General features: G+C 38.8%; 1 protein-coding gene and 1 pseudogene across 1 annotated transcript; both read right to left on the bottom strand.

Annotated features, from left to right (window-relative positions):
* Nucleotides 1–11,127: 11,127 nt before the first annotated feature.
* On the bottom strand, nucleotides 11,128–13,746 carry LOC120289860 (annotated as a pseudogene).
* Nucleotides 13,747–18,065: 4,319 nt separating this feature from the next.
* LOC104425635 lies at nucleotides 18,066–18,981 on the bottom strand. The gene has a single exon (XM_010038372.3). It carries the CDS (start codon nucleotides 18,901–18,903, stop codon nucleotides 18,367–18,369), a length of 537 nt encoding a protein of 178 aa, XP_010036674.2. The 5' UTR covers nucleotides 18,904–18,981; the 3' UTR covers nucleotides 18,066–18,366.
* Between the last annotated feature and the right edge of the window lie 5,801 nt (nucleotides 18,982–24,782).

Raw genomic sequence — 24,782 nt, 5'->3', positions numbered from 1 at the left:
GAGGAAAGCAACTAATGTTTTTCGAAAAATATGACATTTCCATAAAATAATTTTTAGGAAAATGACAATGTTCATCAGTGTTTGACTAAAATCTAGAAATAAAGTAGAAAATTTTTTTCATCATTCGGTAAGAAAAAAATTTTCCTTCATGCATTCATTTTCAATATTTTTTAAATTATTTTACTTTTTAAAATCAATTTTTTAATTATTTTTTACCTTTATTTTCTTTTTCTTTTTCTTTTTCTTTTTCTTTTTCTTTTTCTGTTTTCTTCCTTGGCTGATTGCCATGGTTGGTCAACAGTTAGCCATGGGCAAGCTAGAGCCTCATCGACTCATGCTGACACTCCGCCTTGCCTAATTTGATGAGGTTGAGCTTGCCCAAGGCCGCAAGCTCCGGCCTCACTAGATCCGATGAACTGGGCGAAACTTGAGCCTCACCCAACTCATCAAATCTGGCGAGGCTCGAGCTTGCTCGAGGCTATTGGGCTAGCCATCTCAGGTGAGGCTTGAGCCCCACCCAACTCATTGCTTTGGAGAGGTTCCAGCTCATTTCATGGCCTTGAGCGAGGTAAGGCGGAGCCTTGCCATAAGCTGGTTGTCGACCATCATTGTGGCCAGCGACCAATCGAAGAAGAAGGAAAATAAAAAGAAAGAAAAAAATTAATAATTAAAAATTTGAATTTTTTAAAATAAAAATAAAAATAAAAGGTGCTTGGCGAAAAATGTCACGTCCCGATCTTCCGGACTCGTGCCCATCCCTCGCTTGGTCGATATAATAGAGATGTCTCAGGACGTATCGCCAACTCTTTCATTTTAATATACGCATGCAGAAGCAGATATAAATCTCCATACAATAAAATAATGGGATAGGAAAGCAGTGCCAACTTTTTCAAACCAAAACAAACCCTTTATAACAAATAGGTTTATTCACAACATCAAGTCACTTACAAAAATATCAGCTTAACCAAAAAGGAACTGTCCTATGACTAACTAGCCAGACAAGTTTGTCAAATTATGTTTCTTCCACCTTTCCAAACTTTGGGACTTCCGGCTCTCTACGACTGTCACCTAGGAACCTGAAAATGTGATCCTACAATGGGGTGAGACTACGTCTCGGCGAGTTCTACTCCTTAAGACCCGATTATGAAAAAAATTGCACCTTAAGGGCTACCTAAGCACAATCAAGTGTCAAAAGACTTACCTTGACATTAGTTCCTTCCCAGAAGTCAGTTCAAATAATAAATACTTACAATTGTATCACTCAATCAAATCAGATCGAATCATCGATTAATCGACCTAGTCAATTACATGCCATCACAACCATCTCTTGGTTGGCCCATTCGATACTATCTATGAATCCGATCAAAATCCATGACTCCTCAATGAAATTGAAATATACATAGTACTATCCTATCTCTAGATGACATATAGAGCCATCAAGCAAGTATGCATAATGTTCTATCTCTAAGACGACATGTATAGTCATCAAGCCGTTATAACGTACTTGTGCATAACGTTGTATCTCCAAGACGACATATAGAGTCATCAAGCCATTATAACACATATTTCTTTCTCAAGATGATAGGAGAGTCATCAAGCTATAATAGTATAACATCCATTCTCTAAGATAACATACGAATCATTGAGCCGTTATAGTATATTGTTCCGAAGATACAATCAATTTTACCATTTTTATCATACTTGATAAAAATACATGTGTGTGGGTACACAGCCGTCTTTAGTCAAAATACAAATTTTTCACTTTTGAACCTCCCACTATTTTCAACAGTTCCAAAATAGATTTTTGGCGATATAGACCAACGCTTGGTAAGTTTCCACTTAATTACCAAAATTACCCATTTTTGGAAATTAATACCCACAAACACCAATCACATCAAACTGCACATTCAGATACTCAATTAAATAAACAGAGAGCACCACTACAATCAGCATGAAATTCCGATCACCGACTATCCCAGTCTAATTTTCGGAAAATAAATAAATAATTAATTAATTAATTACGAAAAATAATAAATAAATGTCAATAAATCCAATTTAGACCCGTAATGCCTAATTAGACACAGAATCGGACCTGGAAAATTTTTTAGACTCGTTAAATAAATACTAGAGTCTATTTACTCGCTAATTGTACTAACTAACCACCTAACATGCAATGACAAATAATTAAATTTACTAATCTAATCTAATCTAACCACTTAATCCATCTTAGCATAAACTAATCAACCCTTAAGCACAATTAACCTACTAAGCGAGGATTAGTGAGTTAAAATCACCGGATTTGCGAGCCGATGAGTCCACGGCGACCACAACGCGGAAGCGAGCGACAATCCTCCAAGTGGCAACACCAACAGAGGCTAGGAAGGGCTCGAAAACGGGCCACGAAATCCTATACTCCTTGCTAGTTCGATTTCTGCTTCTGCTCTTGCTGGACAGAGGAGAACCAAGGCTGAATGATGAAGAAACGGGTTGATCAGAGCTCCAGCAAGTGGGTGGTCAACAACTGGTGGCTCCCAGGGGTCAAGGGGTTCTTGTAGGTGGATGGAACGGCCAAAGAAAGGGTCGGAATAGGAGAAAAAATGAAGAAAATCGTGAAACAGTGCAGGCAGGCAGGGGACCGACGGACCAGCGACTAGTTCCTTCTCGCCGACGTATCGGACTGCCGGCGGCACCATTTGGTGATCGGCAACCACCGTTTGTATGGACTGGGTGTGCTAGTCACGGCGGTGGGTGACTCGGGGGTAGATCCGCACGGGAAGTCAAATTTTCACTCAGATCTTTGGCGAAAGGTTGGCTAGAGCAGAAACTGGCAAAAGTGAAAATAGACAAGGAAAACGATCTAATGGTCCCAGTGGTGGTTCCAACATACGTGTGACGGCCAAGGGGGATGATCTGGGGTTTTCTTTAGTTCTTTGAAGCTTCAAAAGTCGCTCAACAATGGAGAAAGCAAGGGAAAAAGAAATAAGAAGGGTCTGCTGAAGGGGGTCTGTTGAAGGGGGTCCTCTTGGTGGCTTCTAAGGCTCAACACTTGCCCAAATCTCCCTTTCCTTGCCCCCACCAGCTGATGCCTTGTCCTCTGCCCTTTATCCACACCTTGGCTTCCTCAAGAAGCTTGCCAAAGAGTCCAAAATGTCATGTACCCCATGACATACGAATTTGGTAATATTTGGCCTTCAATGTCTTCAATTCCATTCAATCATCTTTCAATTCAATCCAATTGAGCTCAATTTGATTTCCATAAATCCAACCAAGGTGCCATCGTCCCAATCCACATTTTTCCTCATCATTTAGTCCAACTTGAATCCCAAAAACGAAATCAAAAGCGGCCCTAAGACGATTTTTTCCCAAAAAATCTCGGTTTGCAGAAAAATCTTCAGAGGCTGAGTTGACGTTCCTAAAATGACCTATGACATGACAGAACTTTCAATTTCTAAAATCGGATTCAAATTCGCAGTTAATTTCAATCATGCGTTTTTTTAGCGTGACATAGGCTACCGGGTAACTTTCAAAACTTTTTAGTACAAATGACCAGTGGTCGATTTTCTTCGAGCCACAATGAACCCTTTCAACACATTGGCGACTCTCGATGGTCATGAAAATCTTGAGGTTTCAAATACGGATACAGGGTACAAAAACGAAAGAAAAATCAAACTAATGCCAATCGATGAGAATTTTGCAATTTAGTGGGATCACCCACGTTTAACCACGCATCTCAGTCGAATCGACATATCTCTAATCTCTAATTGATTTACGTCTATGCCGTAATGATCTCAGCAGATGAACACGATCGAGCGGCCGATTCCTGGTCGAATCGTCAAATATATTTGCCTTAAAAATCCTTAATGGCTTCCATAGATAGTCTAGTTATCTTACGAATGATCAGCTCTGAGAATAGCACTATAGACACGTCGATGAAATGCCTAATTATTCAATTGAAAACAGAATCAAAAATCTAGGATGTCACAAAAAAAAGTGCTAGGTTTAGAAGTGGAAAGAGGATGGAAAATGTTTTCCGCCGTATAAAAAGGGAAACATTTAGAAGAGTTTTTTCCATTGATGAAAAATGTCTTCTAGGACTAGTTAATTTTTCATGAAACAAATGTCAAAAAAACTAGAAAACATTTTCCTATAAATTGTTTTCATTTTTTTAAATCATTATATATTATAATTCAGGGCACGACCTTAATTAGCCGGCCACGTGAAGAGGAACCAGCGCGGCAAATCACCCTGTCGTGGCTCCTCATTCAAATCCGAGCTACCTAAGCCATAGATTTCTCCCCTCGACTTGCATACCTCTTGCTCCTATCCATCAAAGCCACGAAGCCGATAGGTATTGGTCAAAAGAGATCTCCTCATCAAGATCCCGTTGAGAGATGAAGTTTGAACAACTGGTAGAGCTCTAGATCCATATGTGCGAGAATGGCTAGAATGAGGGCTAACCGAGATGAATCTAAGAACTTAGTTGGTTGATTCATGTTTAGCTGTGGGATCATTGCGAATGTGAGTGAGTTAGGTAGGTGTCCATTTAGAATGAAAATGTTCTGTTCAAATCTGTTTTTGGGCAACATTAGGTTGCATTTTGATTGAAATGAAAATCGCTCAGTTGATACTTAGGCGCGCATGGTAACGTTTCTATTTCTCCGAATTTCTGTTCTTTTGTCCCTGAAACAAAAAAAGAACAGAAATCCGTTTGGTAACGCCAAGTTGTTTTTCTATTCCCCGGAGTAGAAAGTTAGCCCGAGAATAGATTTGGAGCAGAAACGAGAAGTAAAAAAAAGTTGTTTCTTGTTCCCGAGAATTTCTAGAATTAAGCCAATTTTCTTTTTTATTTTTCTTTTATTCATCTCTCATGCCGTGGTCACCTCCAACCGCCCGGAGCCACCGCCAACCGCCGGCCACCGTCGCCCGCCGCCCGCTGCCTCGACCGCTGGCCGCTGCCCGTCGTTGGTCACCGCCGCCCGCCACCGACCGTCGACGGCCGGTGATTGTGTAGCGGTGGCAGCGGCCAACGATCGGTGATCCGTAAGTAAGAATAAAAAAATGAATAAATACAAACAAAAAAAAAAACTATTGCGTTACTAAACGCATTTCTATTCTTTTTCTATTCCAAGAGTATAAATTTTGTGTAGTTACCAAACGGGTTCTTTTACTTAAAAATTGTTCCCCGGAATAAAAACAGAAAAAAACTATTTCTTTAAAAAAAAAATTATTTCCTAGCCAAGAGATGTTGTCATACGCAACCTTAGTTGTTGGGGGCATATCCCTAAATTTCTGGAGCACCCTTATTGCTTCCCAATTATTAGTAGGCTGAACGCTTGACTGGCTGAGGACTTGTACATGCGAATTCTGCTCATGAGTCACTGATGCCTGTGCCAAAACATTTAAATCATTTATGCTGCATTGCATGTCTTTGTAGACCTTGATGCGAGTTTCATTATTTGTTTTGAAGGACTTTTTTCTTCTTTGCCTGACACTTTTACTTACAACAAGCTTTGTCAATTGCAAACAGCGAATATCAACACCTATTTATTTATTTTTATTTTTATTTTGGCGGTGACCTCTTTATTGTAGAAAGCTTCGGGTACTGTTAAGTCATGTGATGTGATGCCCGCCTAATCGATTGCGGACATATTTTACCTTCTCTTGATTCCAGAGTTTAATTTCTGTTGGAGATACCTATTTTTTGAGTTCATCAAAGATGCGATTGACATGTTCTTGAGCTTATCTTTGATGCTCAGAGGTTAGAGAACTTCCGATATTTGAAGATGGATAAGGAAGGTAAGAAGTAATATTCCCTTGGATTTGCTTTTTTGCCTACATATGTTTGTGGATAACCCCATTACTTGGCTGCATTAATGGTTGATGATTTAGGCAATAGCTATCTTGTTATTTGTGATCATCGGTACTTGGTCGCACCCACTTGCTATTTGGTTATGTGTAATCTTTGTCATTTTAGAGTTCTATGGTCATTGCCCCTTTTAAATTTTCAAAACCAAAAGGCACTTATAAATATTGTACGACTTTTGAAAATTACGAAAAAGTTATATTTGAATGTATGTGTCAAAGATATATATATATGTGCGTTGTAAAAGTGAAAAAAAAAATAGTAAAAATAATCCGAAGCTGTCTTTTCTGCTTTGACGCATAATTTTGTGTTGACTTGTCATACAAGCTTCTTCCTTGGGTTTCCTCACAGAAGTTTCTCCCTATTCTTTCATTGCTCATAGTTATATATGTTTGGAAAATCCCTTATGATGTTTTGAAGATGACAAAAAAAATCAAAGGCTACTAACGTGTTTAATGGATAAGTAACAGACTATGCAGATGATAAAATATGTATAAAGATTTCCAGACTTCTGTGTCAAAGTTTGAAAATTGCTAGACTTGAGTGTCAAAGTCTGTTCTATATTAGAAGTCTGTCAACTTTGACAACTTCTAGACTGAATGTGAATTAAGAACTAGAAGACAGATTCTATGCTGAAATTGAACTTATTCATACTGTATTCAGATCTTAAAGCTACATCTGTTCAGAAACATAATATATTCAGACCCAGATTGTAAAGTCTATTGCACTCATACTCAGATTGTAAAGTCTATTACTCTCAGATTTACATCCAGAACGAGACAGATTATAACACAAGTCCCAATCATATAACGGCTAGTGATCTGGTTTGGATTCTACATCAAGATAGATTTGATTGACGCAATCTAATTGATTGACAGTTGGATATTAAAGATAAGAACTTTCTATATGGATAAGCTCTACTTATGGAAACCAAAATTCTGTTTGTATGGGCGATCAAAATCAATTTGGGATTCTACTTCTATCACTCAACGGCTACCAAATCTTATAGATATAGATCTGTCCAATTGGTAGATTGGAAGATGATCCTCTAAGATATTGTCCAATGGCTAGTTTGGAAGTGAATGAGTATTTAAGGAGATCAAGGACCGATTAGCAAGTAAGAGACGGAGTGTAGAATTTATAATTCCAAAGTCTGAGCAACCTTTGTTCATACACTTGTCTTTAGTGAACTTAAACGTTTGTGATCGTGAAAGAAATATCAAAAGAGTGACTTAGTGAGATAATGTGATCTACTACTAAGTGTTTGCACTTAAAATTGTAATCTCTTGTTGATTGCATAGTGGAATCCAGCCAATGAGACTATTAGCATAGGAGAGTGAATGTAGGCTTGATCTAAGCCGAACCACTACAAATCTTGTGTTCTTATTCTCTTTTCTAAACTTCTTTAATTTTTTTGTAGTTCTATTTAACTGCTAAAGTCTGATCTCATTTAAAGTCTGTTGCTCTTCAGACTCAGTTTTAAAAGTCTATTATTTTTCAGACTCAGATTCAAAGCAAAATACTTCCACTGTTCTTTGCGAAAAATTTTCTTCACAACTATTCACCACCCTCTAGGTGTTCATATTAACACTTTCAATATACGCCTTGTAAGGGATGTGCAAAAGAATCCAGAACTAACAAGATCGCCCAAAATCGAATCAAACTAGCCTAGAATTGGCGGTATTGGAACTATGAGTAACAATCTAATTCTCAAGTCTAAGTGTGGAATCTCCCACGTGGCCCGAACTAATAGATATGCATAATTTATTATTTAATTTTAATTTTTAACTTTTCAGACAAAACTCTAATTTCTTCTTCATCCCTCACCTCACTTAACTCATGACCTTGCCTCCCTTTCTTACTCTCGCTATTAGTGGTCTCTAGCCTCGTCGATCCCCACCCCAATCTCACTCTAATTTGTCTTTGGCCTTGTTGCTCCCTCCATTACTCTCACTCTCGGTCACCTGTGGCCTTTAACCTCGTTGCTCATTCTCAAATATGATGCTTTATCGAAAGTGAAGACATTTCGACTAGTTCCATGGACCCGCCCAAGAACTAAACTCTTATTTCCGAGTGGTCCATAGAATTAACAAGCGGTTCTTGGTTCCAATTTTTTCGGAACCAGTCCTTAATGGGTGATTGACAGTTCCAAAGTGCAAATCACGCACTGGAAAACCATTCACTCCTACGCGTTGTTTTTGTTATTTTCTTTATGGTACTCCTCAATACCATCTCTCTCTCTCTCTCTCTCTCTCTCTCTCTCTCTCTCTCTCTCTCTCTCTCTCTCTCTCTCTCTCTCTCTCACCCATTGTCAATCCCTAATTTTTTCAAGCAAACTATTCCTCGTGTCATGCGAATACGATTGTAAAAAAATTCCATGACATTTTGTCAAATGACACTCTATAGCAACTTTTGCTAATGACACATAATTAAAGGAATTCAAAATGTGGAGAAAATTTTTCAATGCTAATTGGTAGATACTTAACTCATGGTGGTCATTAATCAATGTTTAAAAAACTCATTTATTTCGGGTACTTGCGAACTCATGCTTTAGAATGCAAATATTCACTCGAGTTAATGATTCCGGCTGAGATTATTCTCCTTTACTAGCAGTGTTGAAAAATTACTATTTTGTGGTGTACATACTTTTTGAAAAGCTACTAATCAATGTGGTTATCTTATTTCATGTTATTACCATTACATGGAAACTTTTATACTTCCATGTATTAGTAGCGAATGCAGCATTTACAGTATACTTCACATATTGGCAACCTTCCGGGCAACTAAATAATAAACAAGGACGCACGAAACCACTGGGGGTTCGCCCCAGTGGCCACCCTTCCAACTTGGAAGGGGAAGGTTGGGGGTTCAAATCCCCATCTTTTCAGGGGGATTGGAGTGGGGACGATTTCATTTCAGGAGTGGGTTTCGACTCCCACGCCCTGCAAGGAGGCAAAGGCAAAAGTCTGAGAGTGAGTGTTAGAATAGGATTAGAGTAGAACTGATCAAAAAAAAAAAAAACAAGGACGCACGATTCCATGGTTCCACACAAATTACTCCTTTAATTTAGCATAGCGACATAAATACATAAAGAAAAAAAATATCTGAATTTACTAAAAAGTACAACATATCGACATTCTTTATTCACGGTATATTAAAAAAAAAAAAAAAAAAAAACTAGGATGCGTGGGTTGACTAAGTAAATGGAAAGATTGCTTTGGTGGTCCTATATTTTTAAAATTTGTCACAGTGGGTTTAGTGGATCAAGGGCATCAACTATCGCATGAAGCGACTCTCTGTGTGAGTGGATTTCATTTACAACTTGTTATTAGGATATGGACACAATTGAACTCCTTTTGAACATACTTTTTTAACATATATCATTTAGCATAGTGCAAAGCGCATTGTGTCATGAATTGCCAGTATAGATCAAAAAGACAAAGTTGACATTCATTAGTCGAAATACTAGATTAAGGGTCGCTTGTAATCAATCCATGTACCACGTGGTCCTGCATCGATCGGGTCCACTAAACAAAGAGTTCATGCGATCCATCTTTGCATGAGGATTACAACTGTATTAGGCGCGGGAATTCAATAATGTAGACGTTGATTAGGGTTTCGGCCAGAAAGAGACATCGATTAGGTCAGTCCTTAAGGACGATACTGTATCCTGTTGCCACGTCAGTAGTCCAAACCCATCAAAAGGTGAAAATAAAATTGAAAAGAAATGGAGTCCAGTTTCTTGGCAGTGGTTGAGGGATAAATATTAAAAAGGGATTATGTTTCCTTTAAAACAAAAAACATAATATGAACATATCATTTCCTTTGTGATCTTCTAAAAACCTTTTGATCTTGGAACGTTTACATATACTCCCAAATTCTGTCACTTGACCACTTAGTGCCTGTTTGGTAACCATCCCAACAGTGCCTGATTCTGATTTTTTGTTTCTAGGAACAATTTGAGAATAGAATCACATTTGGTAAGATTTTTGTTTTTGAGAATAAATTTCTATTTTTTTCTAAAATTAGATTTGGAACAGAATCAAGAATAAAAAAATAATAAAAAAATTGATTCTTGTTCCGAGAACAAATCTAAGAATCAAAACCAACTATTTTTATTCTATTTTCTCTTCTTCTCTTTTCTTCTTCTTCATCCTGCCGCCGCCGCCGTCTCGCCGCCGTATGCCGCCGCCACCGGTCGCCGGAATCGGTCCGGCGAGCTTGCTGGTGACTCACCAGGCTAGGGCGAGGTCCAGCGAGCTCGCCAGAGGCAAGCCCAACCACCGACGAGGCTCGGCCAAGCCAAATCTGACGAGGCCAAGCCTTGCCGGTGGCTGGGCAAGGCTCGGCCTCACCAGATCTCGCGAAGCCTAGCCCCACAAGGCTTGCCGGCCACCCGCCGAGGCTGGGCGAGCCTCACCGATGGTCGGGCGAGGCTGGTCGAGCCTCGCCGGTGGCTAGGCGACCCTCGCCCAAACCAATCAATGAGGCTCGGCCGATGAGGGCCGCGACACTCCGGTGAGGTTGCCGGCCCTCATATGGCCGGTGGCCGATCACCGGTCCGGCGACCGGCTAAAAGAAGAAGAAGAATAGGAGAAAAAGGAAAAAAAGTAAAAAAAAAAAAAAATTATTTAAAAATTAAAAGAAATTGATTTGGAACAATCAATGAGCACGGTACCAAATCAATTCTATTCCCGAGAATCGAAATTTCGAAAAGTCATCAAACAGCTTAAAATACTTATAAATTGTTCCCGGAAACATAATCAAAAAGAATCATTTCAGATCATAATCTGTTCTCGGGAGCAAAATCGTTACCAAACGCGCCATTATCCGTCACTTGAACTTTCACTTATGTGAAGAAGAATGATGCTTTTAAATAAACGCCACTTTTTCAACAACAAAAAAAAAAAAAAAAAGTAAACACCACTTTCCAAATTCCGTTATAATCCATCTTTTATTTATTGAAATATTCTCTTGTGCTAGTAATATAATTTTCAGTTCTTTTTTTTAGAGTTTCCCTCTACAATCCTTATGAGTGTGAGCGAGTAAAACAGACTCGAGAAGAAATTTTCAAAGCCGCATAGCTAAGGACACTAGCATATAATATTCTATGTGGCATTAAAAATCATAATCCAAAGTTGGATGTGTTTTCTTCCGTTTGATATCCAAATGCCGATTCTTTCATTTATTACCCGAACTTAGTTCGGTTCGGATTTTTTTACACCAATTTTCCTGACTCTTACCCAATCTTCATCATCGTCATCTTATGAATCCTCTATTTCACCAAGAGAGTGTTTACGAATTTCATGATATAGCGGAGCAGTCTCTGCATTTTCTATTAAATCATGAAGAAAACACTCTTTTAAATATAAGACACTCTCCGACCAAAAAATATTTATATAAGACGCTCAATATTGAAGGCCTCATAAATTACCTGTTTTGCTCTGTCCTGATCCGAAATCCCTCTCATACTTGCATTTCTTAAGTTCCTCTTTCATATGCTCCAGATCTTTCTGCAACAGTTGACCAGCGGAATGAGAAAACAAGAACAAAGCTTAAACATTATTCATAACTATGAAACATCACTAACCACAGTCGAATGGAGCTTGCTCCTTAAGTTAGAACAATGTTGAACGAGAGAATCACATATCTCTTGCAATTCCTCAATTTGCTGTCACAAGCGATGATAAATGAGGATAAAACCGCGCAAAGGATCCTAAGATAAAGAGAGTCATCTAAAATCCAAACATGAAAATAAGTTAAGATAAGAAAAAAAAATAACTTTCTTTAACTCTCCTCCCGATAATAACTCTCCTCCTCAACACTAGTTTTCTCTCGTGCAGCATACAACTCTACAAAATAGAAGTGTTTAATCAATCGACGCTAACACAAATCACTATATGTTCTTACTGTATCCGATAACTTGCATTCTAAGAACAAATGTCAGCACAATTGGATTCGTGTAAGTTTCTCACCAGCCTTAAGTCAAATCAATTTCACCATGAGGGTCCTCAGGGAGAGTGGACTTCATCATCTTGTGGTTTACCTACACAGAGCGCAAGTTGTCATCCTCTCATGCAATCATGAGTAGCGACTTGAAAATAAAACGAAGATCGACTTCAAATCAAACATCACAATTGTAGGCACACACAATGCTGTTTGACAGTAGTGCAGTTGAAAAGAATACATCAAACTTATGGTTCTTTTAAAAAATTATTCACAAAGTTTTATGATAAAATGCCAACCAAGAATAGCAGATATGCATTCTATTCAAAACTTAGGGTAAAAGCCACCAAAATCATCAAAACTATGATACAGCTACTCCAATTTTTTTTTTTTTGTGACATTAAAATCCCCAACTTGTATCCATATGACACATTTATTGCAAACTTGTATAGTGTGAAATATTTAACCCAAACTTATCTTTTTGTGACACCAAAAATTCCGAACTTTTTTAATCGACACTACAAAACCCGAAACTTATATCTATGTGATATATTTACCCCAAAAATTTAGTGTCACAGAAAAAAAAAATTGGAGTTTTTTGTGTCACAAAAAAGAAGTTTTGGGTAAATTTGCCATAGTGACAAAGTTTGGGATTTTTGATAACACAAAAATGATTTAGGATAAACGTGTCACTCTGGGCAGAGGTTGGAGTTTTTTGTGACTTCTTCCCTAAAATTTAAATCTTAATCTAGTTCAAGCTAGATGTGCCTATTTACTTGCATAACATCTTCACAATGTTCAATCTCCTCGCAACTACATGAGGAAACAGCTCATTATTCCACAAAGAACCCCAGTGACATAGAAGCTCATGCTTGCTAAAACAAGAAAAACATTGCAGGCTACAATATAAGGTTTGTAGACTACAGGTAGACAAACCAGTAGAGGAAACAGCTAATTATCAACTTCAACTGAATGAAACGAATTACTGAAGCGAGGAGGATAAGATAGGTGCAATTATGTTAATTCATCCAAAGCCGACCCAACCTCAGCAAATTACTAGGGGAAAGGGCCGACACGAATTGGAATGCTTCAAGCAACCCAAAAGGTATAATATGAGAAGACACGTGATAGTAAACAGACCTCAGGCTTATTTTTAATGTTCTTTGCCCTATGCACATAATTTAGGGTACTCAAAGTCTCCTCTAGACAGTGGACCGTTGCAATAATGCAGGTCTTTGTAATTCCTCCAAGGGAATAATGAGTAACCTAGTGAGTTTTCTATCCCCTAAGAGAACGTAAGCTCTATCAGACACGTTTGATGGGAACAAGTAAAGCACCTCAGGTTTTATCATATTTTGAAACCACTATTTACCTATAGGAAATATTACCAAGATACTCCACAAGAGCATTAATGACTCTTCCCAATGTAAGCAAACTTTTGTTAATTTCTCCTGCTTCTCATGCACGACCCTATCAGATACATGTCGTTAAACAGATGAGTCATACGACATATATTGCCCCTCAGTAAAATTATGGGCAGATTGTATAGACATTACCTCCCTAGCACCAAAACGGGATATGTTTGCTGATCCAGCCAGATCAACCAAGTTCAATCTGCCGCATTTAATAAATTCTTCTCCTTCTGGTGTTGCTTTTTTGATGCGTATTGTGATTGAAAACAAAGAGCGTGACCAACTACAAAACCAAAATCAATGTCTTATTGTAAGATTGCAGAACCAGCCTCTTACAGAAACATAGTGAAAGAAAAGCATTCAAATTTAGCAGTGTTTCAGCGATAGGACGCTTTGAGGACCCCCTTTCAAGCAAAGTAAAGCTCTCAGTTGCATTTGTCACAATTTCTCCTCTATCCCTCAAACAAGAACACCCCGCTTTCCATCCTCCATCAATGTCAGCTCCCTTTTGTGCTTATCCTCCATAGCAACTCGGAAAATTTCCTCAGGTGCTGGAAGATCAGTGATTTCTTCATTGTACAACTCTATAAATGTCGCCTCACACTGTTTCCAGCATTATGACACCTGCTTCTAGAGGTAATTCTTCATTGGGTCCACTCTGCCACAGTTCAAATCATAGCGAAGACAGATTAAGATTCCAATGTTTGCATATGGCAGAACATTCATAATTAAGATGGTAATGGCAAACACAACGGCATAGTCCCTCTGATCTCTTGCATTTACGTTCCATGGTGTATGTCTTTCCTGTACCAGTTTGGTCATCTGCAAAAAATGGTACAGTTGAAGCCTTCAAGAACTTCATTTATAATTGGAACTACTGCTTGCTCATAAAGATCTCTCTGCTGTGCAGATGGACAAAAAAACCTGCATGCAAAAGCAAGATGACGCATGTAACCATCAAATAAAAGACCCTGCCTGCCGATCTATCGGTTTAACGCAAGTGGGGAATGAAAAGATACTTGAACTGAAAATTAATGAGTGATCGTGACGAAGATGAATTAAAAGCGGTGTTGTCAGATTTTGCAGAAAAAGATGAAACTGTAGCAGCATTTTATCGAGACTTCAATTCATACGAAGTAAAATCCAATGTATTGTCTGCTAAATGTGATCTTTATAGCAATCAGTCCACAGAGAGCAAACCCATACTCGTTTTATTAAACATCCGCGGTTTCGGAAAGGAAAAGAACAAGGGATAACGCCATTTCTTCTACCCATTTATGAACAACCTAGTATAGGAAATAGCTAATAGTTAGGACTCATTTAAAAAAATTGATAATTGTTTACTCATGGAAAAGACCTACCATTACCAGGTACTATTATCTTTCTAATGTGTAATTAGATCGGATAATCAATGAAATTAGTAAATTACGAATGGTTGTTAATTGAATGTCAATTACTGCGAGAGAAACATCTTGTCAAGTCCAGAAGGGGAAGGCTACACATAAGAATCTGGTAAGACTGTATGGAGTGCACTGAGTACCTGAGTCCTATGAGAGTACCAGAAGCTTAATAATTTTGTTCTAGTAGTACATCCACGAGACCAACCCAACCCGATCCAACCCAACCACAACCCAATGTAACGATGACATAGCTAATTAAGAAACCGGGAACCAAGAACTTAAAGAGGAAGCAATGAAGAATGAACCTTACCCGATCAATGTGCTTGCCGAGAATATCCTGCGAGACAGCCACCTCTCTCTGGTACTCATTGCAAGGCACCACCTGAGGCGCATCGTTCTGCCAAGGGCCTAGAGCGTAGAGCACGTAAAGAACTAAAAACCAAAATCAGCGCAATCGAACGAAGCAACTGCTCAAACGATATAAGAATCGGGACTTTTCAATGATGGCGGCTTAAGATTGGCAGCTCAAGCGAAGTTCGCCCCTAAATCGATGATCAAATTTTCGTAAGCATGCTTAATGCAAAAGAAAAAAAAATTAACAATAATAAATAAGAAAATTTATGGCATACTTCCATTTACTATAGTATAATTATAGCACAATCAAAATAAATGCTATTAACAAAAATCTTAAGAATCCCTAATGACGGCACAAATTTTTAATAATTTTTTTCTTTTTATATTTGGAATATATATATATATATATATATATTGGGATATTACATTAACAATAACCTATTATAATTATCTTTAAATAAATTGGCATTAATATCCACAACTGTAGAATGTCGTCTCTATGATAAATTAATTTTTTATTTAATATCCACTATTGATATAATCATTTCCCATTCATGATTGGTTTGATATTATTCATAATTTTTTTTTATAGTTTATACTTGGGACATTGCCTCAATGTGCCTCTATGCTTTTGGTCCATGTTTAATTTCGTTCTCCAACTTTACTTATTTAAGTTGGTCCTTATACTTTTAGAATAGAACATAATTTCGTCATTTCTACGATATAGCCCTATCTATCTATTTATATATTCAACCCGAAATCTATCTTTTCTCCCACCTTTTTATTTTTATTTTTCTGAATTACCTTCCTATTAAATAGGGTTAATACCATGAAAACCTTAAACTTGTACATATGAGATTAAACCACAAACTGATACATTTATAACAAATTTATCCTCAATTAGTTTCTATCACATATTCCTGCCAAATTGCTAAGTTGGATGATACGCGATAGTTGAAGTATATTAATCTAGGGTTTTACCATATATTTGTCACAAATGTACTGGTTTGTGATTTTTCATAAATTAATCTAATTTAAAGGAAAATAATAGATGGTAAGTTTGTCATAAATATATCAATTCAGAATTTTTATTCTTCAAAAAATTAGTCATATGTATATCATTTTAGGGTTTTTAATAGTTAAATAATTAGTTTATCGATAAAATTGTCAAATATGTACCAATTTGGGATTTTCAGTGATATTAATCATATTAAATAATAGAAAATTGATGTTACGTGTGTGCCACCATGGAAAAATTTAGCCAATGCGGACAATGTTGGAGTATGATGTGGATAAAATTTAGTTGACGTAAACGCCCACGCGTCAAAGTCAATGTTGGGAAATTTTTATTCGTTTCACACTTCAAAGGCCATGTCTGCTAATCGGATCTGGTATTAGAATGACTTGGTTAGAAAATTTGAGAGTCCAAAAGGACTTGAAAAGAATGATTTATGAAAAGAACACACACACACACACACACTTTTGCTTTTCAAATTGCATTGCGTGAACGTCACTAGCATTTGTTTTTGTCCTCTACACGTAGAAAAGCACGTAGAGCAGGAGATGGTATTACTCTTTGCACTTCCTTCTCTCATTCGTCTTTCCTCTTGCACTAGAAGATCGAAGTGATCACTTGTAACACTAAAAATCTTAAATATCTTATATCATATCGATGTTTTGGATTTAATTTTTTTTGTTGGTACGATGTTTAGCCCTTATCCTGAATAAGTCTTTTTCACCCTAGACTAACTCCACCTTCCCAATCCAATTGAAGAAAAGTCACCCATGGAAGGGCCAGAGGATTTGCAAGGCATAAATATTGACGTTCGAAGTACTGTAGCATCGTGCTATTTTATTTTTTTTAATGTCAGAAATTTGAAAAATAATTCTTCCTCTATTGAGGAAAAGTTTCATATGTACATTTTATTATAAGTCAAAACAAGCATGACTTTAGTAAATGTATGTGATCCCTTTCGATAGGTGAGCATGATAAGATTTCTTTCTAGTGATCATGATTAGCCGCACCATTAAGGCAATGATAATGGTCGAATGAGTACATTGCATTGGTGATAATGCTATCCTATCTAGGGTTGGTCATGCATCGCAAGTGCCCATGGGAAGTGACTCATTCAGCCCAAAATTCCAAATTGGAGAGATTTAGTGCTATCTTTTCATTTTTTTTTCAATCATTATATTTTATGATTCAGGGCACGACCGTAATTAGCTGGGTACGCAAAGAGGAATCAGCGCGGTAAATCACCCGTCATGGCTCCTCATTAAAATTCGAGTTACCCTAAACCAAAAATTTCTCCCTTTTAACTTGTATACTTTTCGCTCCTGTCCGTCAGAGCCACAAAACCAACGGTTGTTGGTCCATATAGATCTCTTCATCGAGATCCCCATTAAGAAATAAAGTTTGAACATTTGCTAGAGCTTTAGATTTTATGTGCGAGAATGGCTAGAATGAAGGAGCCTAATCGAGATGAGTCTAAAAATTTGAGGTAATGTATCCTCTAAAGAAAGAGAAAAGCAATTATGAATCAAATTCACAACCATTGATTTCTTGAGTTGAAAAATATATAACATCATTGTCGCTATATTACTTTCAGGTTTTTGTACTAATGGGTTCGTGAGATCATATACCCACCATGAATTTCGTGGTGGAAAGGGCACCTAACTATTACAGTGGTCCCCTAACTATTTTAGTATGTTGTCATGACTCAAGAGCTTGGACATTTGCACGCATGGCTTCATCTCAAAACTGTCAAGCAGAACCTTTTTCTTGCACGCTCCCCACCTTTGCTAAAATCTGACATATATGGTTACAAGAATAGACTTTCCAATTCTTTCCTTTTAACAGCAAAAAAGATCACCTGAGTTAAAGAACATCAACATAGGGAGAGTTACTATAGAAATCAATTCTTAAGACAAGCGCCAAACCCAATTGGATCCGGTAATACTCTCATCGAATGTTCCGAAAACGGATGTTTTCGATCTAGGAATCATGAGTATTAATTAAATTGATTCGTATTCACGATGTTGCATAATGATCTCGCGACGGTAATTAAAGTAAATCACATGGAAGAGGACTTCATGAGTGCACATATATTTGCTGTTGGCTTTCATTGATACTGTTTCTCATTCTCTTGTAAATCACAGAAGAAAAGTTATTACATAGACTTGTTTCGTACATTTAGCAGCCGAGTTCTCTTTTTCTTCTTCTTTTCTGGGCCTCAACAAGCTGGGAGCTTATGCTACTTGAGAGATAATTCAGAATCACAACAAGTCTTTGCAATAATTTCCCCATCTAACAAAACTCACTGGCATGTGTTGTGAGTGCGTGTCTTTGAGAGAGAGAGAGAGAGAGAGAGAGAGAGAATGCTGTGTTTTGCTAGTTGACTTCACGTATACTCTCCAATGAAGGCTTCCAACTTCTTGAAAGATCGTCACCTTCATCATCACCTCCCAAACTTGTGCTTCTTTCTTCACTCTGAAACAACTGAGAACTAATCATCTCATCCTTGACAGAAACTCCGCCTCTCGCAAGCAGCTCCGCCAACTCTCTCTTACTGATCACCACCTTTATCCTCACAACCGATGATGACCCACCACCCTTAGTTATCTCTTCGCCTTCTTCCACCGCCTTGCGATCATCATCAGCAAACCTAACCTTCTTCTTGTTCTCGGTTTTAGCGAATTTCGATGTCGTGGACGGATCGAGAGGAAAGATGTAGTACATGCGTCCACAGAACAGCCTTGAGTCCGGCTCAAGGACCGCCATGGCCGGAAACGTCTGCGAGATCGCGTGGCCTGCAGCGAACTCGGAGAGGACTTGGCGAGCCCTCAACGGGGACTTGTACTCGAGGATTTTGCCATCTGTCTTGACAATCTTGATCACCTTTTCTTCAAGAACTAAGCAGTTCCCCATGGGGTTTTTTGTTCTTGGTTGGCTTAAGAAACACAATTGTGTAAGTTTGTGAAGGAAGGTTCAGCTTTATCAAGCGAAGGGCTCGAACTTGAAAGGGTTAAGTGATGCTTTATATAGGGAATAAATTCAAGATTGCCCTTGTAGGGATCACAATATTACTGAAAAGGACAGTGCTCCAGATGTTTATTCTTGGACCCCCACCTCAGTGACTCTCGGCGGTGTGTCAAGCTGGACTGTCGACGATTCCTTGGATGTTAACAAAAAAACGATATCCTCGTAGCCGGCCAATTTTGATAATCACAGGTCCGGACATCCCACTAGCTAGAAACTCGAGAAATGTTACATAAGTTTATTAATCTGTTAAGTTCATGCATTTGAACGGTACAAATAGTCTTCATATCAAAATAATTTACACGCAATAGGATATATAATTCACTCGCATGCGGGGGGAGAGAAAGAGAGAGAAGGACAAGGCTGGAGATGGCCGTTCACAGGGCTCATGTTGAGTTTGCCGAAGGCAGCGATGGTGTTGGGTTGGGCTGGGCGAATAGGGCATTAAGAGAAGGGAGAGAAATCTCTCATTTCAGGTTGAGAAATGATTGGATCATAATTTTTTATTTATTGTAAGAATAATAGTATTATTTTAAATCATAAAAAATAAGTAATTAATAATTATAAATTATTGTGACATCCACCTCTTCAAGAATTTATGACTCACAATAAAATATTATCTTCACAGTATCCCAGAGATTGTTATGCTAGCAAAGCCCGATCAATTTTAGGGGATTGATTTCCAAAGTTGGAATGTATTTTACTAAAGTTATGATATTTTGTGATTTTGATTATTCAATTTGGACCATTTACTATAGATCTTATAGTTGATGTAGTTGACTATAGAGAAGGGAAAATTAAATTTGCGTTTCTCTAAATTTAAATGTCTGATCTTATTAAGAAAGAAAAAGATGCTGGAGGTATATTTTCTCGGCCGTTAAATGTTCCATCTTGAACTTATCTACTCAGCTCTTCTCGAAGTTGACGATCTTTAACATGATATGAAATGCAAGCTTCGAGCTTCATTCTTCACTCTCCATTTAGCAATTGAAATCTCCCGTTCCTGTCGGAATCTGATTAGGATTCCTGTCATATAACTACGGTGCAAAGTTCGATTTGGACGAGCTGAAATTTCATGCGGTGCTAGAGTCATTCCACATCGCTTGTTCACATTATAGTCATGCTTCGGATTGAAATAATGGTAGCCAAGTTCTAGTGCGACCACCGTGGACGTGTTTATTAATGTAAGCCAAACTCGACGCATACGCCAGAATCGCACCAAAAACAAACGGAATCCGACCAGACCCCACTTGCGAACATGAGGGGTTGACCTTTGACTATTGTTTGGTGGGTTCCTGTCGTTGTGCACCGGACGAGGATGATGGTTGGCTTCTTTTCCAGTGGATATTACCGACCGCTAAGAATTTTGCACTTTCCTTTACCTTCACGATACAAGGACTTGCCCATGCGTCCTTCGCTCTAGCCATTCATCTTATAATTCACCAAGCATGAGCCAAATATCGTTTAAAATTTTCTATGAGTACGTAAACTTCTTCTTTTTTCTTTTTCAAGCAGTTACTACACGAATGTATTGGTTGGTTTCCATGTGTGTTTTGCAAAGTTCTAAACTACCGGGTCGAACAACTAGGATTCGCTGTAATGGTCATCCTTCCCACATGGGAAGGGGGAGAAAGGGGATTCGAATCCCCACCTTTTCAAAGGAGTTGTGGTAAAGATAATTAGTTTCAAATGTAAATTTCAACTCTTACACCTTACAAAGAAATATGATAAAAATCTAAAAGTGAGTTGAGAGTTAGAATATGACTTAAAAAAATAATTGCCCGACCATCTAGATTTAGTTTAATGTAAAGACTAAGTTCGCCGAGTCATTTTCGACGTGGCTACCAATCCTGGACCAGGTTACGTAAAAGAAAATGCACGATTTCCTTGCCTACAAAATTGACTTTATTTGCCCTACTTTCGGGCAGAATTCTTAGACACCATGCGCCAATACCCTCTCGAAGGGGAAAGATGTGGGTCAGTAAGGCATGGCATTGCTTTTTGTCCTTTCGTTGTTCGCGAAGTGCTTTGTGGCCAAACATTTGATTTTTTAAGATGAAAATGCGCACTCGCGTACAATATCCACGTAAAGTTAAACCGTTAAATGGGGGGAGCCTATACATGCTACATATAAAGGGCACATTTAATTTGGTTTTGAATTGACAAAGAACATAAATCTTTTAACGCTCACAATTAATCTGGTTGGTAAATGCTTGTCACGAAGGTGGGAAATATATATAATATTTGGGCAGAGATAAGGTACAATCATGTGCATAAGGCATGAGTGATGTCTGTTGCATGCCGGACTTTACGAATATAAAGGCAGATATCCAGTGATCGATGACAGGATAAAGGAGTTTCACATGTCCGATTATTGAAACACGACGACGGACGGTTGGTAGCCGCTCGTATGGACCTTGGCGGCAACTTTTCCAACAGAAACACTTTGAATATTCTCAAGGTACGAAGATAAGTAGCATCAAAGACGCACGATGTAAAAAGGGCAGTTGCTATTTGGAGATCCAGCCATAGAACGGCCATCGATAATTGCACAATCCTCAAAATACGGCAAGGATGGTTACATGAAGCATGGGCAAAGTGATCTACAAGAATAAAGCAACATGAACAAAGCCAGTGGTGGCAGTTACTAGAGAAGACACAACCATCAAACAATTATTATAACTTCACTATAAATAGCACCAGTCATCCAGCGAGCAACAAACCCCATTGATAAATCTATCAAAATATTATCCTCTTATCTTTACTTCTCCTATACCACACTTTAATTTCCTTAGTCATAAATTTCAAAGTTCCGTCATCGATTAGATTTCAGAGTATCTTTCTACCCCAGTGCATTGTCATAGATTAAATTTCGGCATTATATCCTATTATCTTGGTACAATTTTGTCGATTAAATTCTGACGTTGTATCTCACCATCCTCAACTTGTGTCGTTGATTGAATTCCAGCATAGTTCAAGGGTGGAATTTTAACATGTGGGCCTTATCATTGATTAAATTTTGACTTAGCCTAAGATTGTACAATGTTGTCTGGATCAAAGAAATTGAATTTTTCATTACATGAGATATCCAGAGTTGACACGGAATCTTTGTCCCCTCTAAAAAAAACTGAAGAATAACTTTTAGCAAAAGATTTTGTCACGGGAGTAATTCCAACGAAACAAAACCCAATACTTTCAATTTGCCTTTTGGTCAATTTAACTGAAATATACAATGACAAGAAATTATCTCCCAAGCAGACTGAAAACCGAGTTTTTTTAATATTCATTTGGCCATTGTGCGCTATCAAAATGTATATTGCCTAAATAAATATGTAGCTTCATGAATTGTCGGTACGCATATTAGCCAGTTTCCCATATGAGGCATGGATGAGGGTTCGATATGTTATTCATATACTTTCTAAAATATAATTGAATCCATAAATGTAGAAAAATATGCTATTGACTTCTTAGTTACTAAAACTATGGTGCATTGTTTAACTTCTTTATCAAACTAATTGTTCTGCAAATTGCTTCAGACATATGTTATAAATATATAATATTGATAGACGATACAAATCGATACATACCTAAATCGACAAATTAATCCTTAATAAGCATAATGATTCAATCGACATAATTTAATTAGGGAATTTAAGAAGTTGATCTTCATTGAAATTTCAATATATATATGCAAAAAGGAGATAGACAAAATGAGGCAGAAGAACAGCCTAAGTGCCATAACTTGGCACGGGAGGACACTTAAGTGCCATAACTTTAAAATGGTACACTTGAGTGCCAGTTTCAAAGTTAAATAGAACACTTAAGTGCCACTCTGTCACGACCTCTCTTTTTTCGGCGCCCGCAACCAGGTACGGGCGCCTAAGGAGGCTAATGGCTCAGCTGAAATTCGCTATGCCCGGACTCTCCCAAGTCCAACAATTCACGACTTTAATAGTCTTAGTTTTTAACCCGTAAATCAATTTTTAAAATGGAGCCGCCACTAATCGATTTTGGGTGGGTTGATTAGAAACCCAAGTGAAATATCGGGAGAAACACTCACTCCTGCGCAACCAGAGAAATTAGGATTGGGGACTTGATTACACTAGTTAATCACTAATGCCCTTTCGGTACCTAATCTTATTTAAACCTTGAGATTTTTTGGATGTTCAAGAGATTTTCCATGCAATTTGGGGAGGAAAAATATTTTTTAGGTCTTTTTCTCATTTTTTGGACATAAAAGGTATTTTTGGAAAATACAAGTCTTTTTGGCTTTTTATGAATTTTTTTGGCTTTTTCATGAATTTTTGGCTTTTTATGGATTTTTGACATTTTTTGGAAAATATGAAATTTTTTTTTTTTTTTTATTTTTTCGGAAAAAAAAAACATTTTAAACATTTTTAAGCATTTTTTCTATTTTCTGGAAATTAAAATATTTTTTAATATTTTATCGAAAATAAATTATTTTTGATTTTTTTAAAATATTATATAAAATAATATAAAAAGCCGACTCGGGTCGGATCCGCGGGTTGGGTCCAACCCGGGTTAGCCCAAAACGCAGACGGGCCCGACTTTTTTTTTTTTTTTAAACGACGTCGTGGCCAGGCGTTTAGGGACGCCCGGCCCGGCCCGACGGCCCGCTCCAACAACCCACTCCATGACTCGGCTCCCCTGCGAAAACCCTACCCGTATCCGACCCAACTCGCGACCCGACCTCCGCCGCCCTCGGGATTTACGAAATCCCTACCCGGTTCTCGATCCGAGTCCGACCCGACAACCCGGGACCATGACCCGAAAATCAAGAACCCTAGGGTTTCCAAATCAAGGTGCCGAGGAGGTGCAGCGGCGATGACGGCGATGACGGCGGTGACAGCGACGATGACTGGACTAAGGAGAGGGAGGTGGCGATGGCGACTGCGACGGCGCAGTACCTGCTCGTGACGACGGCGTGACAAGGGCGGCGATGACAGCGAGACCCCTGCGAATCTCTTCTTCTCCGGCGTCTCTCTCTCTCTCTCTCTCTCTCTCTCTCTCTCTCTCTCTCTCTCTCTCTCTTTCTCTCTCTCTCTCTCTCTTCTCTACTCCTCCCTCCGGTGAGACCCAGATCCGAAACCGCAAGCCCTCGACCCCCCTGAAGTCTCTCAGTGGGATGTCCAAGGGTCGCGACTTCGATCTCTTCTGCCTCTCTCTCCCTTCGTGTGTCTCTCCGGCAGAACCTCTCCCTCTCAAGCTCACCTACTCGCGGATCTGGGTTCGCTTGCCGCCGACCTCCCCCGATGTCTCTCAGTGGGAGGTCGTTTAGCTTGCGACCCGATCCTTCGCCCCCCCTTCGCTCGCTCTTTAATTTCCCCCCTGAAGTCTCTCAAGGGGAAGATCTTGGAGTTCACTGTTCTCTCACTCCGGCCAGATCCGAGCCTCCACCGGCCAAATCTAACCTCCTCGAACTCGCTCGCCGCCGGCCTCCCCCGAAGTCTCTCAGTGGGAGGTCGACTGAGCTCGCGACCCAGCTAAGCTCACTTACTCTTCGATTCCTCCCTCAAAGTCTCTTAGTGGGAAGATCTCAGAGCTCGCTCATTCCCTTCGACGACGGAAGTGCTCCGCTATTTATAGGCAAGGAGGTCCGGTCGACGGAGAGGCTCGGCCACTGGTCTTTGGCTTGCCGACCGAACCCCCGCGACTGAACCGGCGTCCCATCCGCCACCTGTCCGCCAGCTGCCCCCCCCCCAAACGCGTCGCCGTCCATCCGTTCATCCGGCGTCGCGCCCTCTGCG

This window comes from Eucalyptus grandis, chromosome 11 (assembly GCF_016545825.1).
Source record: "Eucalyptus grandis isolate ANBG69807.140 chromosome 11, ASM1654582v1, whole genome shotgun sequence".
Classification (NCBI taxonomy): domain Eukaryota; kingdom Viridiplantae; phylum Streptophyta; class Magnoliopsida; order Myrtales; family Myrtaceae; genus Eucalyptus; species Eucalyptus grandis.
The sequence above is the reverse complement of the archived record's forward strand: the minus strand, read 5'-3'. Positions and strand labels throughout refer to the sequence as shown.

Excerpts from the sequence above, each read along its gene's own strand:
- LOC104425635 (XM_010038372.3), bottom strand. The coding sequence starts at position 18,903 with ATGGGGAACTGCTTAGTTCTTGAAGAAAAGGTGATCAAGATTGTCAAG.